Source organism: Pelobates fuscus, chromosome 10, assembly GCF_036172605.1.
Source record: "Pelobates fuscus isolate aPelFus1 chromosome 10, aPelFus1.pri, whole genome shotgun sequence".
Lineage (NCBI taxonomy): Eukaryota > Metazoa > Chordata > Amphibia > Anura > Pelobatidae > Pelobates > Pelobates fuscus.
Genome location: NC_086326.1, coordinates 29,228,351 through 29,246,239, shown reverse-complemented (window position 1 = coordinate 29,246,239; position 17,889 = coordinate 29,228,351). Strand labels below are relative to the sequence as shown.

The 17,889-nt window shown below is 42.0% G+C and overlaps 2 protein-coding genes across 4 annotated transcripts in view; one reads left to right on the top strand and one right to left on the bottom strand.

The window, feature by feature from the left end:
• The window catches only part of STN1 (STN1 subunit of CST complex), a 33,308-nt gene extending 30,131 nt beyond the window's left edge, over positions 1-3,177 (bottom strand). Inside the window, exon 1 of the mRNA XM_063434561.1 lies at positions 3,109-3,177. The gene's annotated coding sequence lies outside the window, so the exon portion shown is untranslated. The remainder of the gene's footprint in view (positions 1-3,108) is intronic.
• A 4,306-nt stretch (positions 3,178-7,483) lies between these two features.
• Positions 7,484-17,889, top strand: part of SLK (STE20 like kinase) — a 57,828-nt gene continuing 47,422 nt past the window's right edge. For all 3 annotated transcript variants that reach the window (XM_063434947.1, XM_063434946.1, XM_063434945.1), the window contains exon 1: positions 7,484-7,741. In XM_063434947.1, coding sequence (XP_063291017.1) covers positions 7,592-7,741 — 150 coding nt within the window. In that variant the 5' untranslated portion in view covers positions 7,484-7,591. The remainder of the gene's footprint in view (positions 7,742-17,889) is intronic.

Genomic DNA, 17,889 nt, shown 5'->3' with positions numbered 1-17,889 from the left:
CTCTGAACTAGAAACTCAAGGTATCTTACCCACTCCGTCAAGGGTTGTTCTCCCAGGATTCCCATCTGCTGGGCCACTTATTGCTGCCAGCGCTGTGCTCTATTTGGAAGCTTCTTCCTCCGCCGCAGCTGTGCGACCTCCAGGGACTCCTGCCAGAGCTCTTGCATTATAGTCTCTCTATAACTCAGTTCCACCTTGTCTGACACACGACCATATTTTTTCAGTGTGCCTTGCAATCTCCGCTGGAACTCCTCCACGTATGGGGTCGCTGTGTAGGGGCTTCCAAACTCCATGCTGCTGTGAACAGGGGCGCTGTACAGATACTAGCGTTGCCCTCAATTGTAATTCCAAACGTTACCAGTGTCTCCGAGCTGCTTCTCCTCGCACTAGGACGCCATCCCACCGCTGCCACCAATGTAACGGAACCGCTGCACCCCGACCGGGTACCTTCCGCTGACGGATGCTCCTAGTGCTTTCCAAGGACTCCAAGCACTTCACCAGACACCATAACCACTGTAGACTCCCACGAACCGCCGCAGCTTGGTTGGGGTCTCGCCACGCTACCCACTCTGGATACTCAAGACCAGGATCTAGCTTCCAGTAGATGGACCTCTCCGAATTCCAGAGGGCAGGCACAGGAACAGCTCTTAGCAGAGCTCAGCAATAAAACCCTGGGGAGTATAGTGATTATAGCAATCCCCAGAGTGCAGTTCTCCAATCCCCCAAACATGAATCGAGACTTCAGGAAGGTACAAGATGATCTGAGGTGCTAGCACACCCAGTCTGCTTTTATTTCCATCTTACATATAAAAGACCGCCCACAGGGGCGGGGTAAAACAGCCAATAGCATAACGGTTGCAACCCACAAGTTCCCTCCACTCAGATAACCAGTTAACATAATTATACAGCTAAGAAAACTACAGTTTTTATACATGGGCTATAACTTTAAATCCATACATCCAATCTTCATAAAAACTGCATATTTAGAATCAGCACACTTTAAACATAAACCTTTCCAAAAATCACACAGATCCCTCCAGTGAATCAAAAGTTAGGTGGAAGTCCTTTATGACCGACCGCAAGCACAATTTCCTGCCCAAAACAGTTCCATAGATTTGGGCTGTGCGGTCGGTCAATTCCATGCAGAAAAACGGCTAAGTCCCATTCGAACGGGCGTTCGAATATTCGAACGGGACTTAGTCTCTGAAGCTGAAAAACGAAGCGTAAAAGAAGGTAAGGGTCAGCGGTGTTCGGTAGAGTGTGTAGCCGATTTCAGTTCCATGTATTTGGCTACACACACCGCTGACCTCGTTCGAAGGAACAAAGATGGCCGCCGCCACATGTTCGTTTGTCGAATGGCGGCCACTTCGACTACTTTGGCACTTCGGCTGCATCCGAAGTGCCCATTTAAAGCTGCAGAATTGTTCCATATTATTTAAAGGTACAGTCTTATAAAATCCAATCTGCTAACCGAGTCTTTAACGGGTAATACCTTCCAGGGGCCATAGTCTTAACGGGTATTATTACCCAAAGTCTCAATATGTCCCCCGACAGTTCTTAAAGGGCCAGCAGTAGCACAATAAAGTACAATATGCCCAAATGATGCACCTGAAGGGCCAAATCTCCCAGGGACCATAATCACTGGGCAGGAGGCTAGCAACCAGGCTTCTCCAGTTCTCAGTGGCGAGGTTGGTTTCGTCACAGTTTTAAATAGTGGGTAAGGCAGATATATGTTAGGTTACATAGCAGAATACAAGATTTAGGAAAAGTGAAAGATGAACTTGCAAATGGACAATGAAAAATATACTTACACTGAAATTTATTTTCCCCCCCTCTAATCCATTTTCCACAGTAGCGTACTTTGAAATAACCTTATCTAGCATTCCTGTGATAAATATTGTTTTGCTTGAGTGTGTGGGTTAGTAGAAGCAATTTAATGTGTTTCTTTATTATATCAGCAAACAAAACCCAAGGTGGAAGGGAAAGTTTTGAAGAACATTTGGAAACGAGCAAAGATAAAATTATGATAAAAAAAGCTTTCTGATGTTCCGCCCTTGTTTGCCAGAAGAGGATCTAAAAGAAGTGACTGATATATATTTTCATACTGATTTGGTAATACACATGCAGCTACACTATTACAACATCCAGATGATTACAAAACTCTATGGGAAATAAAAGTTGCGCAATTTCTTCTAAAGTTTGGAGAACTATATTACTTCCATTTCTTCAGCTCCTAAACTATCTGCATTGTACTTTACTTCTTACGATACAGTTTCGTGTGGATTTTAATAATCCCCAAAAAACAATAACTGATCTAAAAAGGGATGCCAGATATGTGTGTGTAAACAAGAAGATCAAGTTTTGTCAGATTGTTAAATGTGAACTATACAATGTATAGATGAAAAGACACACGTAGATTTTGTAGTGCCTAAAATACTTTAATGGTTCTTCAAAGCACCATTACCACCTCAGTGATTTGAAGTGGTCATGGTGCGTGCAGTCTGTATGTGCAGAATTACGCTATGAAATACTGAACATATATTTTTTAACCCCCCAGCTGTCGGAAGTGTAACTCCGACTATGGCAGCGTCATGGGGGACTATTATGTCTATGCATAGATGCTCCTTCATGTGGGATCTGGAGACACTGAATGTCATAAACCTGCTTGATAAGAATACAGGCTCCTGATAGGGACCCGGCTGCAAAATGGTTTACCCCACTACCAGGAGACGGGGCCAGTGCACTGTTCACATCATGATCCTTAAAGTGGGTTGCAATGGCTATGATAATTGGAGTAACCGTTTAAACTGCAGTAGCACACATGGCATTCTGGGAACATACTCTAAGCATTGTATAGCTGTAGTTTATAAAAAATACAATAATATGCTGCAATTTATACGGCTGAATAATATCAAAAAAATATATCTGCTTGGCTAGCAATTTGACAAGTACAATGCAAGGATTACATTTTATCATTTTTAGGGTGTCACCAATTTTCATGACAAAGAGAATGGTCAATTCATCGCAGAAAAACTGTTTTATCAACATAAATAGTGTCAATTAAAGGGACATTAACACGATTTTTTAAAAACTTTTATCCATCCTTACCTTCAAACGAGACTGCAGATCAGTTGTTTGCTTTTAAGAATAAGTGATGTTTTTTTGATTGTGTATCAAACTTTTGAAGTCTTTACATGGCATCTACCTTGTATACAATTAAAGCATGTTTTTAGATACATATACACCCATATAACCCATAGAACCCATATACACAAACACACATTATGGAAAAACAGTATACACATACCCTACTTACAAAGCTGGCAGCTCAAGGAGACAGGAGAGTGTAAATCTGGGTTCAAAAAACGGCCAGATTATTTCTTGATGAGGATTCTAAACATTCTAAAAACAAAAAACAAAAAAAACACACACACATTTCATTGACCACCTCAAAAAACACATGTTTTCAACACCTTGAGAAACTAATTTCAAATATTGTGTGGCGGGCAAACATGTTAGTTTAACTAATTCAAAGTGAGAGCTTACATTCAACAACCAAATATTTATTCACACACACTAGTCACAAAGACACTACCCTTAAAAAAATCACAAGCAAATGCTAAAATTTGGATCACAGCATTTAACTCTAAAAGCCTAACGTGCAGCAGCATTGTACAGCTGAATGTACAACATGACTTCAAATATAAGCTTACTCAAAAATTTGCATATTTAAACCTCATGTCTGGGCAATATTCATGTAAGTGAATAGGTTAATTATTACTTAAAAGTTATTTCATGTTTTAAATGTCAGTCAAAGTACCATAAGCACTTATCATAATTTGAATTTGCTTGGTTCTTAGAGGACTCTTAGCGGACTCACTTTTCTGAAAGTGTGTGAAAATCACTGCAACTAAAGATCGCCCATAGCTGTCAATCAAGCAGCCTGGAACACTTTTCAAATGCTTTAATATTTTCCAATAAATGTTTAAAAATATATATTAAAATATCAGAAAATATATCATTTATAAAAAAAGATACATCCATATATAAAAAAAATATCAAAATATTAACATATTTTTCATTTTATTAAATCATTTGAAAAGTTTATGCAAAACTATTAAATCTCCTGAAAATCTTATCGAAAAATATTAAATCGAGGTCTTAGTTCTAGGTTGCTTATATCAATTTTGTCCAATTGCATGTGCAACATGGAAGGCTCAATTCACACAATAAGGGGGCCTCCATCCTGCCATGCCTTGTCTGTGCCTTTCCCAATACTAAAATACAGTTTAGTCACGAAACAGTTAACCAGGCTATTTATAGCTGAAATAGCTGCAATTTGGCTGCTAGAGGTTCTAATGACATTCTAATCAACCTATGGCATGTGTAGACTGCTCTCTGGAGGATAAACTACTTATTCCATAAACTCCTGCTGGACAGGATAAGATCTTACTCCACAGACTTCAAGTGTGGTTGGCTAATGCATCTGAGCGACTGAAAAAGTTAAACTTTTTTTTCCTCAAATCAATTTTTGCCCAACATTGTTCTCAAGTTACGAGTTATTAAAGGGGCACTGTCACCATCTGGGGACTTTGCATAATTTGCAAAGACCCTTGACGGTGACATCACCGCTGAGGGTCTGGTGGCCAAAGGGGGGCGGGTGGCAGGCAAAGGTGATTTTAACTTGCCTGAAACTGTCTCTTGTTTTTCAAACAATATTGAATAAATTGCAACGCTGAATAAATCAAAGCCATTGTTGAATCAATGCACAATTTCAGAGACCAAACCCACCAGTAATGTTCAGGTAGGTACATATCAATTTTATATATTTGTTAGCAATTTCATTAGCACAATGTCAACATTACATTTAATAACTGCCTTAATTGAACCTTTCCACCATGGGAAAAATTACATCACCCTGGACACAGAAGTGCTACAGAGGTTACTTACGTCTGCTACATTACTAACCCCAGTAAACACTGTTATGCTTATTGAGATGAGGAAATAAGAAACTTTGATGACAAAACTTTAAAGAGATAGTACCTGACTTCCAGATACGTCTAAGTGCCCCAAGTTCAAACTTATCTGTATATTACCCTACAGGCGCTGCATTTGTCCAAGATTTTAATCACTACAGTGCGCTATATTAGTTAGGGTATCAGGAAGACCTTTCCCCACCCCATTGTAAGGAGTCAAACTGTTTTAAAATGGTTTGACATTTTACCTGGGATCCTCTGAGCACACTCTCCACGCCTACACTACCTCATCCAGACAGCCGGAAGGTCTCACTAGCTAGCTCACTGGCTGAGAGTCTGAGCTAATTGCTCTGGGACAATGAGCTAAATCCTACAGTGTCATTTTTAGCTCAGACAGAGCACTTCCAGCTCTCCGACTGAGGTAGTGGAGGCATGGAGCAGTGTATGGCACACCTCAGGTAAAAAGGTCAAATCACTCTAAAATGGTTTGATCCCTTTGGGGGTGCCAGGACACTCCTGCCACCATAACCACTAAAGCATGAGATATTGGTCTTACTTCAACAAATATGTATTTTTCCTACAATGCCACCTTGACTGAAAGTAGTTGACCTAAAAATGTTTATTTTTCATTAAATTGCATAAGTTGAGACTGTGACAGTTTTGCTTTTACATATTATGGGGAGCAGGGTGCAACATGAAAAAATATACTGCCTTATGGAAATCTGTAAACAGAAATCATCATGTTTGCTTGGAATGTGTATTTGACAACAAAACAATGACAATAAGTTTGGAACTTTGTAATGAGCAGGCACGACAGGCTGTGTTTTTTTTTTTCGTTTTCATGCCTCACCTTTTGAGAGACTTATTTGACTTTTTTTTTGTTTTTTTTCCTGGTGATTTCTCAATTTTTTTTATTTTTTTTAAACTTTACTCCCAAAATGCTTTTGTACAGGAGATAACCATTACATAGGTATTCACTAAGCTCCAAATTCAAATCCGAATTGAAAAAAACAAGAGGTAAAAATAGTTGATCTGGAAAAATTCTTCATATCCTCTATTGTCGCTATTAGCCTGCGTTTTGGAAGAAATTGTGAGTTTAGTGAATAGCCCTGTATTATTTGTAATGGATGAGACTGTAAGCTCTTCATCCTATTGTTCCTGTAATCTTTTGTAATTGTCTCATTTACTGTTAAATCTACCCCTCCTATAATATCGTAACGCGCTACGGAATTTGTTGGCGCTATATAAATGCCAATAATAATAATAACAATAATAATATATATGTGAGATAACATTAAGTGGTCTTGCTATGCAAGAACACTTAATAAAGAGGTAACCCTCCACAGACATGAGTTTGGTTGCCCATATGTGCCATGTTTTCGAGACACACGTGGCATGTTAGTGTCACAATGTATATGTTATAAGCTGTCAGAAGGAAATCAGGGTTTAAAACTAGTTATTAGGGGGAGGAGGGGGGACCCTAAAACCAAAACATATCTAAACATATAGCACTTTTAACTTCCTATCCAGCAGCAGGAAACTACAATTACTGTTTATATCTCCTAGCCAGGCCTCAATTAGTAATATAATAATAAATGGCATTATAAATAGATTGGCAGCAGTCATGTTATGTTATTTATCAGAATTAGAAGGAAATTACATAAAATGCAGTACTAGCAGCACTCCTTATCCTCCCTCCAAGTTATGGCTAAGTCTCCCTCCCTGCCAGGCCCTGCTTTTATACACCAGTTTATAAATAGTATCTGGGCGGTTATTCCCCTCTATTGCACCAGGCTATGAGTAAGAGGACAGGACACGCCAGTGTCTGTTACATGTTTTGTTAATAAAGTTTGATGGAAGGAAAAGGGGGGAAAAAAAAGGGCAGCAGTTACCAGGGAAACGCGAGAGCGCGCAGCAGGCCGGCTGACTGACTGAGTGAGTGGTGGGAGCGCGCGGTGCAGGCTGGTTAGTGAGTGCACACTTACTGACGGTGGGTGTCACTTACCGCGGCGGGATCCCGGTGAGTCCCCGCTGAGCCTCTCCCCGCCCCCTCCTGCTCACCGGACGCGGGCCTTGCTCCTCCCCGCTGGATGGGCTGGGTATCAGCAGTGACAGGATCCTCAGTGAGGGAGGCCCAGGAGCTGCCCGCGGCCTCCTCCCGACAGGTGTCCTCCTCCTCCTCCTCCCCAGCCAGCTCCTCTCACTGATACCCCGGGACAGAGCTCCCAGCCAGCCAGCTCCTCTCACTGATACCCCGGGACAGAGCTCCCCCTCCCAGGCAGCTCCTCTCACTGATACCCCGGGACAGAGCTCCCCCCCCCAGGCAGCTCCTCTCACTGATACCCCGGGACAGAGCCCATCGCAGGGCTCAGAGGGGGCGCTCTGACACCCCCCCCCCCCCCCATCACACAGCATTCAGCATTGGCCATGAGACCAGCAGCACTCCGGTGAGGGAGCCAGCCTGCACTCAGACCAGCTACCCGGGGGACCCCCCCTGCCTACCCCCCATCACACAGCATTCAGCATTGGCCATGAGTCCAGCAGCACTCCGGTGAGGGAGCCAGCCTGCACTCAGACCAGCTACCCGGGGGCCCTGCCCCCCCATCACAGAGGACATGTCTTTCTTTAATTTCCGTAAGCTCTTCAAGCTCGGGGGAGAGAAGAAGAAGAAGCAGTACGAGCACGTGAAGAGGGACGTCAACCCGGAGGAGTACTGGGAGATTGTCGGGGAGCTGGGAGATGGAGCTTTTGGTAAAGTGTACAAGGTGAGGGGAGCTCTGGGATGGAGCTTTTGGTAAAGTGTAGAAGATGAGGGTAGCTCTGGTATGGAGCCTTTAGTATAGTGAAGAGATTTTTTGTAAAGTGTACAAGGTGAGGGGAGCTCAGGGATGGAGCTTTGGTAAAGTGTACAAGGTGAGGGGAGCTCAGGGATGGAGCTTTGGTAAAGTGTACAAGGTGAGGGGAGCTCAGGGATGGAGCTTTGGTAAAGTGTAGAAGGTGAGGGGAGCTCTGGGATGGAGCCTTTAGTATAGTGAAGAGATTTTTTGTAAAGTGTACAAGGTGAGGGGAGCTCAGGGATGGAGCTTTGGTAAAGTGTACAAGGTGAGGGGAGCTCAGGGATGGAGCTTTGGTAAAGTGTACAAGGTGAGGGGAGCTCAGGGATGGAGCTTTGGTAAAGTGTAGAAGATGAGGGGAGCTCTGGGATGGAGCCTTTAGTATAGTGAAGAGATTTTTTGTAAAGTGTACAAGGTGAGGGGAGCTCAGGGATGGAGCTTTGGTAAAGTGTACAAGGTGAGGGGAGCTCAGGGATGGAGCTTTGGTAAAGTGTACAAGGTGAGGGGAGCTCTGGGATGGGGCCGTTAGCCTGGTGAATGTGATTGGGGCAAATGAGTCTTTGGTAAAGTGTACAATGTGAGGGGAGCTCTGGGATGAGTCTTTCACAAAGTGAATGTGGTTTAGGGGAGTGAGCCTTTGCTAAAGTGGACATGGTTCGGGGAGCTCTGGGATGGAGCTTTTGGCAAAGTGTACATGGTGAGTGTAGCTTGGGGATGGAGCTTTGGCAAAGTATATGTAAAGGAGAGCTCTGAGATGGAGCCTTTACTGTAGTGTTGTGTTTGGGGGAGGGGATGCTGGGGGATGGAGCCTTTGACAGAATGAATGTAATCAGGACGATGGAGCCTTTGGCCCACTGAATGTGATCACAGGGATGGAACTTTTGGCAAAGGCCTCATAGTTTGGGAATAGACTTTGGGGAAGTTAATGTGATCCGTGGATAATGCTTTTGGCAAAGTGTTAAATGTGACAAGAGCTGAAGGATGGAGCCTTTGGCACATTTGTCAAATAGTTTTTTATTAAAATATTTAAAATTTTACAATAAAATTAACAATCTATGTGAGATAAGTAAATATATTGATACAACAAACACTTTTTAGTGATCGAGCGAATGGAGCTTTTTGCAAATTGTGGTGAAGTGAGCTTAGGGAAATGTGTGCAAGGTGATCAGTTGGTAAGATTTTACAAGCTAAAGGGTGTGCCTAAAAATAAAGGAAGGTGTTAGAGAAAGGTTATATGAGAAAGATGTGCTGTCATTATAAGGCAGACGTGGACAGACAGTGACCTCATCCACAGGTCTATCAATACTTCAATTTAAAGGAACTCACTAGACGACTGGAGTACTTTAGCTTGTTGAAGTGCTTTATGTACCAAGAGTGTGTACTCCTTATATAATTTGGACAAAGGTATGCAGTGTTTCCACGCTATTTTTAGATCTAACCCCAATTAAATTTTTTTTAAAGGAATACGCTACACACCTAAAGCACTAGAGCCGGTTGGAGTGCTTTTAAAGTGAATTGGACAAACTAATGCAGCTTTTCCACGCTGTTTTTAGATACAGCCCCAATTTAAAAAAAATGCATGATTGAATGCATATATTTTTCCAATTGGGTATGTCTACTAAATTGTGAAAATAAATTTTTCCATTGGAGTGTTCCTTTAAAATTGCAATAGTCTATGCAGGAAATTGTTAGAAAATGATTTCATAATTTACAGAGTGTAGCATATTTTCATACAAGTAAGATTGTACATCATTTGAGATCAGTTCATAGCTTCCTGCATAGTTAAAACATAAATAAATAAAGTAAAATAAATTGGTAGCTTTTGGCTTAAAAGGACACTATAGTCACCAAAACAACTTTAGCTTAATGAAGCAGTTTTGTTGTATACATCATGCCCCTGCAGTCTCACTGCTCAATTCGCTGCCGTTTAGGAGTTACATCACTTTGTTTATACGGCCCTGGTCACACCTCCACGCATGTGACTTACACAGCCTTTCTAAACACTTCATGTAAAGACTCATCTAATGTTTTCACTTCCTTTATTGCAAATTCTGTTTAATATATAATTTCTTATCTCCTGCTCTGTAACAGCTTGCTAGACCCTGCAGGAGCCTCTTGTATGTGATTTAAAGTTACATTTACAGAGCAGGAGATATAATATAAGTTACTTCGCATTGAAAATAAAACCATTTTGTTTAAATGCAGTCAGTGTCAGTCGCAGCCAGGGGAGGTGGGGCTAGGGCTGCAAGGACATAAACAAAAGTGATTTAACTCCTAAATGGCAGTGAATTGAGCAGTGAAACTACATGGGCCTGATATATAGACAAAAAATGGTTTATTGAGCTAACGTTATGGGGACTATATTGTCCCTTTAACATCTTTATGGCAAGGTTTAGAAAAAATCCTTGGTATCCTTAGTGTTGGTATATGTGGTTAAACCTCGAGGGTTTAATATTTTTTTTTGTAATATGTTTTTATTGTTTTGAAGAGACATAAGGAAATGGGGTACAGAAAGGAAGAAGGGTAGACACAGGGGTAACATCTTAGAGTGTATACAAATCCATTGTCATCCTGCTAGAGTATGGGCATACAACAAGAGGTTAATAATTGACATTGATTGTTTCTGTAGAAGCAGGCCGTTGCATCATATTTTTGAGTCAGGAAAACTCTTCCTGGCTCCTCCAAAACCCTTCCCTAAATTGCAAGATGATGCATGTTGCCCATGAAAGGGAAGTGATGTTGTTATATGCTGGAATAATCCTGTTAAAAAAAAAAAATCTTCAGTGTTCATTATATCATTTGCTTTGCAGAAATAAAGCAAATAAATAATAATTATACCAGTTTTCCTTAACTGATGGATCTGGACTCGAAAAGATTGCCCCCTCCCCATTTGTTTGAACAGGCTTATCAAATCCACCAGGAGCCAAGTAATTGTCGTAAGCATCATTGCCGTTTCAGTCAAAGGAAGATTCGTTTCAAAGGAGGAATCTTTGCAATATTTATTTTGATGTCAATTAATTGTTACACTTGGAGAATAGGTCACTGAGCTTATTTCCTAATTGAAAAAATGGGTTGCCAAGCTAATTCCATATATGCAATTTGGGTTCCCATACGATATTCGGCCAGTTCCTCAAGACTCGACAAAGCTCCAGGGATAAATGTGTGACTTTTACACACATGGGTGCTGAGGAAATGGTTGATTGAGGCTGTGGTTTTAATGTGCACCTTTAGTTGATTTACTCTTCTTGTCATGAGACCTTCCTGCTTCCACTGTATGTTTTTCTGCAACACAGGTTGCAAGGGACCAATGAAAGTGTCATTTTGTTATGGGAAAGTGGTAGAATGCAGAGCAACACTGCAGGAAGAAACAAAATCCTGGACAGAAAGGAAAGATTGATCTGTTTAACAGTCCCCACCCCCTGCTTCCTTTTCACCCTTCCCTGCCAAAGAGCTTCTTATTTCAGTCATTCAATCTGTTGGTAAATGTACAGTTTATGCAGACATGTGATTGTCTTGTGTTAGAATTGGTAATGTTGGAAATGTAGAGTAACTCTGCCAATGTAAAGCTATAGGGGATTATATGTGAAACACCAAACTGTAGTGAGTGGTAAAATTTAGTGAAACAGGGCTTTTTACTAAAGTTAGAATTCAGAGTGAATTTCGAAGGCCATAGTAGCTGACTTAGGGAATTTTTGTAGTTCGACTATTTTGACTTTAAAGTGGACATGTAATGAAGAAAATTCACTTACCTAAAATGGCTTCCAGATACACGGAATACACTATATCACAAAGATACGTGGTTTATTCAATGTAAAATATATTGATTTACTAACCTTTTCTCAGTTCCAGCGTCACTTAGTGGGTGTCACTCTTTGTTTAACACTCACCGTGGGGCCGTCCTCCACAGTCTTGTTTGATTTGCCCTGCTTGGGGATGCATTCTCCTCAGTGAAGTCGGCAGTTTGGCTTTGTTGCCGGTGTCGCAACAGAGTGACATCATATTATTCCATTCCTATACTCCCTAGCTGGCACTAGAAGCGCTGGTGGTGGTGTTGCCATAGCAACCATAGCGCATGTGCAGTGGTTGCTATGGGTGGATAGCAGAGGGAACTCTTCTGGGAGGTATTTTCTGCTCTCCCTTGTCAGTCAGTTCCTTGGCACGCCAAGAAATTCCATGACAGCTGGGAGAAAAAAAATATTTTTAAAAAGGTTTTTCTCCTGATCTATAAATTTGCTAGCACAACGTATAGATATATTCTTATGCTCAATCTAATGAACATAGGTTGTTTGGGGCATGACCGGTCCGCTTTAAATGATAACATTACTTTGAATTCCCTAATTACTTTTAATAACCGTCAAAGCACTGATGTGGAAAAGGTCGCCAACTTTGCTATAGTCCCAGCTACACTATTTTAACTTAAAGTTTGCGATTTTGTTTTTGGTTCACTGCAGTTTATTTGTTAAGCCCCCTAGATCAGGGGTAGGCAACCTTTTAGCAGCACTGTGCCGAAATAGGATTGTGATGTCCCGTAGCGTGCCGGTCTTTTTTTTTTTTTTTAAATTGAGGTGTGTATGTTGCTGTATTCTGCTTGTGTTAGTTATACTGTAGTTGCTTTGTATCGTTGCATTTGTGCTTATATGAGCGATTATATTGTATATGTTCATGAGTAGTTTGTGGTATCGTATATGATATCTAGGAATGTTGGCTGTGTATGGGGGCTGCTTGTGGAATTGTGTGTGTGGATGGTCACATTGTGTGTTTGGTAGTGTGTGTGTATGTGTGGGGGCTGTTTGGGTTATTTCATGTGAGAGGCTGCATGTGGTGTTATGTGCATGTATGTGGATTGTCAGTGGTGTTGAGTTTGTGCGGATTGTGTGTATATTTGTATGTGGGCTGTTTGTATTATTTGTATAAGGGGAGGGTTATTATGCATCTCTGTGTATATCTAGCAGTGTGAGTGGTTTCCCTGGGTTCCAATGGGGACCAGACTTGCCAGGTACAAGTCAAGGACAGGAGCTGCAGGCTGCTCTACTCCAGTGTGGATTCCCATTCACAAGTGCTGGAATGAAGTGATCTGAGATCACTTCCTCTACGTGCCGCAATGCATAAATTGAGGATTGCCCATCACCACCTTTTCATATAAGCAGATTTCTGGGACTCCTGATAGGCCGGAGCCTGTTTGGCTCTAGCAGCCTTGAGTGCCGTGCAAAGACACCTTGAGTGCCGTGCATGGCACTAGTGCCGTAGGTTGCCTACCCCTGCCCTAGATCTTAATTTTCTAAGTTATATATGTTTTATAACACAGATGGTAGCTCTTTCTTGTTTACACTTATCAGTTTTCGATATATGGAAGTCAAAATGGCTAATTAGTTTACTGTTTGACACAAACAAGCATATTACATTTTCAATGCTAAAATAATTCAGGTGGCTTACAGAAAACCTAGATCCATGTGTATATGAAGAGGGATCTATCTTTCTGATTATAGTGTTTTACCAGTATATGTTTATGGTATCATATGGAGGTATAACAGATGTATTCTTCCCTGTTTGACACCGCAATCTTACTGTGATTGCAGTGTTCTTATTCCTTGCAATCTTACAAGAACACATTGCCCACTGGTGTGACAGGATAATACACAGCATTGTTTCTTTAACAGAATTTCCTCAGCAAGAGGAAGTGTCACTGGCAATTATTTATTAGCCTTTGATTAGTAATGTGGCTGTCATTTAGCTTAGGGAATGCTATCAGTATACAGCAATCTTCACTCCCTCTGCTAGAATCTGCCTTGAGGTTATAAATATTAACACCAGATTGTGGTTTTGTTTGTTTTTTGTGTGTTTATTTTTTTTACATTTTGTTCCTGTGTAAATCTCATTTAAACATGTTCATGTTTGTACTTCTGAACCATAAAGAAAAGTGGCATATCTAGCAACAATCTTTTGCCTCTGGATCTATAGCTTGGATTTTGAATTTAGTTATTTCTCTTCGTCCTTGAGGTACATATCATAACAAGATACAGTGACGAATGTATAGTCACCTGTCATCTGTCACCTTTTTTCTTTTCTTGTTGTTGTGGTGCTCTGCTGTGCCCCCCTGGGTAACCTAACTTTCGTTTTTTCTCTCCTGGAATTACATTGCTTTGGAGTAGGGACTACGCTTCCTTATTTAGAAACTGCGGGCTGACACAAGCTGGTGCTTTATTCCAAAAACATAACATACAGGGATATCATTTCTAATTAGTGGGGTAATAGCTGCTTGATCCAAGGAGATTTCTGACTGCATTTTGGGGTCAAGAAGGAATTTTTCCCTAGTTTGTTGCAAAATTGGAAGCGCTTCAGACTGTGTTTTTGACGCCTTTTGGATCAACAGGAAAAACATATATGAGGAAGGCTGAACTTGATGGACGCAAGTCTTTTTTTTCTGTCATATGGTGGCAGTCACATATGGGTTTTGCTCCTCCCTGTGGACAAGACTTTTAACAAGCTTATTAAAAAGGATCCTCCCCCTTTGGGTATAAAGGCTCAGACCGCAAAACCTACCCCAGTCTTCTTTCTTGTCCCGATAGGGATGGACAGGACTTCGTCGTTGGTGAGACACACAGGTTGCTGTCTGGGGGATCCGGTCCGAGAGCTGCCCGGGTGGTAAGCTGAGTGGCCCATGCTCCGTTTTCTTAATCGTTACGGAGCATACTGAGGTCTGTAATTTATGCCGAGAAAGTTTCCGGCAAATACTTCCGGGAGGCGGAGCTCGCTCTGAGCAAGCGCACAGCGGTGGAACGCACGCCCGGGTGGTGTTTGCGTTCCACCTAAGCTTCCGGGTGCGCAAAGACGCATGCGCAAACGGAAGCTTAAAGAGATATTGCAAAAAAAAAAAAAACGCGAAAATTTGAATTTAAAAGCTGTGCTAGTACCCACTGACAGCATGATGCAGAACAGAAGAGGTACGCCGTGTCACCTGCCCCCCCACACGGCTCAGAGGTATTTTGAGGTAAGATTTACAGAAAATAGATCTTTACTTTGAAATACTTTCTGAAGGAGAAAATACTTTCTAAGGAGTATCCGTTTAATTTTTACAGATATGTCTAGTCCACCTGAGATGGATAAAGAGAAACTAACTCCCACGCCTAGAAAGGCTACGGTGAAGTCCAAACATATTGTTTGCAGCGAATGTGCAACTCCCCTCCCAGACGGGTCTAGGAAGAAAATATGCAGTCTGTGTACTGCAAACTCGTTGGAAAGAGAGAAGCAAAAGGATATGCAATCTTTCCTATCCTGGTTCCAGGAGAGTTTGTCCCAGACCTTGGACACGATTAAGGATTCTAAGAGGGTAGAAGCCCCCAGTCAACGAAAGATCAATAAAAGAAAAATAGTTTCCTCATCTGGATCATCTTCAGGGGAATGTTCTTCTTCTGTCGAATCAGAGGATTCGGGTTCCTCATCCAGTGAACCAGTGGGTTTTCCATCAGAGGCAATCCGTAAATTTGTTAAAGAAGTGAATCTGACCATCCTACCTCAGGGAGCAGAAAATCCTAAGAGAGGTTTTTTTGTACAACAGAGCCTAGTTGATTCTATTTTTAGGAAAAACCCGGAAAAACGTGCCTTTATTTCCAGACACTTCAAGGACATCTTTAAGCTGGCTAGCGACGTTATGTGGGAAGATCTCCCAAAAGTCGATGTTCAGGTGGCACAGATTGCCAAGAGAACCACGATCCCTATTGGAGAAACTGCAGCATTAAAAAATCCCATGGATAAGAGAGCCGAAACCTCGTGTAGGCGAGCTTATCAGACAGCCGGTTTCCAATGTAAAGCCCTTCTGGCAGGGGCAGCAGCAGCCAGAGCGAATGAAGTTTGGCTAAATCTAGTACAAGAACATTTTTCATCTGGCCAGGTTGTTGATCTTAGTCACATGTTTCAGAACATGCATTTAGCGAATGAATTCCTTTTGGATATGTCAGTAGAAGTGATAAAATTGGCCTCCAGGATCATGGGTTTGACTTCGGTGGCAAGACGTGCCCTATGGTTGAGGTCTTGGTCGGCAGATACGGCGTCCAAGGCAGTCCTTTGTGAACTTCCTCTGGAAAAGGCTAAATTGTTCGGCGCTCCCTTAGAGGAAATCATACGTCAGATGTCTGAAACCAAGAAGGCACTTCCTCAGGATCGAAAAATTTCCTGGAGAGCAGGCTACAGGAATTATCAATCCAGGGGTAGACGACCCTTTCAGGAAAGACCACACTATTTTCAAAGAAAAGAAAAGAACCGAAAATTTGAACAGAGTAACGAAGTCAAGAGAAGCTTCAGAGACAAAGGGAAGCGTTTTTGACGCCAGAGGTGTAGGAGGACGACTCCAATATTTTTTACCGACATGGGAACAGACCACAAAGGATCCTTGGGTTCTAAGGATTATCCGAAAGGGACACAAGATTGTTTTTCTGGAAAAGCCAAGATCAAGCTTTCTACTTTCATCCTACCAGTCCAGAAAGAAATCTCGAGCTCTAGATTGTCAGACCAGGCTGCTTCTTCACAAAAGGGTAATAGAAAGAGTGCCACAGAAACGGGAATTTCGAGGAGTCTATTCAAGACTGTTTCTCGTTCCAAAACCGGACCACTCATTTCGGCCCATTCTGGATCTGAAGAGGATAAATCAGTTTATCCCTTATCACAGATTCCGTATGGAATCAATCGCATCAATTTTTCCCCTATTGCAAAACGGAGACGTTATGGTAAAAATCGACTTAAAGGATGCCTATCTACATGTTCCGATAGCCACTACTTCAAGGAAATATCTAAGATTTGCAATAAGAAGAAGAAGTCACACCGTTCATTTCCAGTTCAGGGCTCTACCTTTTGGTCTGTCCTCCGCTCCAAGGATCTTTACCAAAATCCTGTCTCCTCTAACTGCTCATTTAAGGGAAAAGGGTGTTTCAATTGTCCCATATTTAGACGACTGGCTACTGGTGGCACATACCGAAGATCAACTGCACGAGGATCTGCGGATCACTATAAAGTTTCTTCAGGACCATGGTTGGATTTTGAATCTAAAAAAATCAGTTTGCATTCCAACAAGAGTAATAGAGTTTCTCGGGTTCAAGATCGATTCAACCACCATGTCAATTTTTCTGCCCAGACGGAAGAGAATAAAGATCCGAAGATCGATTTCCAACCTCCAGAGAATGAAAAGTTGTTCATTCAGAGAGGCCATGAGTGTGTTAGGGCTTCTTACGGCCACTTTTCCCGCAGTCAAATGGGCAAGATCAAAGGTCAGACCTTTACAGTGGAACATCCTGACGTCTTGGTCAAAGAAGGAGGAAGATCTAGACGAAAGATTCCTACTGTCCCCTCAGGTGAAAAAGCAGCTAGATTGGTGGATAACCTCAGAGTGCCTGTTAAAAGGCTTGTCCTTTCTACCAAAGGTCTGGCTGATAGTCACCACAGACGCTTCAAACTCAGGTTGGGGAGCCCACTTGGGTTCCACCATGTTCCAAGGAAAATGGTCTTCCAAAGAAGCAGAGGAATCCACAAATTTCAAAGAATTGTTGGCGGTTCTGTATGCTCTTCATCACCTCAGACCTTGGTTACTTCAAAGAGCGGTCAAGATACAGTCAGACAATCGTACGGTAGTCTCTTATATCAATCGACAGGGAGGAACCAGAGCGAGAAGGCTTTACAGTCTTTGTACAGCCGTTATGGAATGGGCGCAGAGAAATCTGGAAGACATTACGGCGGTCTACATAAGAGGCAGCGACAATGTTATAGCCGACGATTTGAGCAGGGGAAAGTGGGACCAAAAGGAATGGTCGCTAAACCCGGACGTATTCAGAATCCTAACTGGGAAATTCGACGTACCAGAAGTAGATTTGATGGCAAGAAGATCAAACAAGAAGGTTTACCACTTCGCCTCCCTATTCAGAACGGATCAACCCAGTTGGATAGACGCTCTATCAATAAGGTGGGATTTTCAGCTGGCTTACATCTTCCCACCTCTGCCCCTGATCCCAAAGGTTCTCCTCAAGATACGAACGGACAGGGCAAGGATATTGGCAATAATCCCTTATTGGCCAAACAGAGTCTGGTTTGCCGCC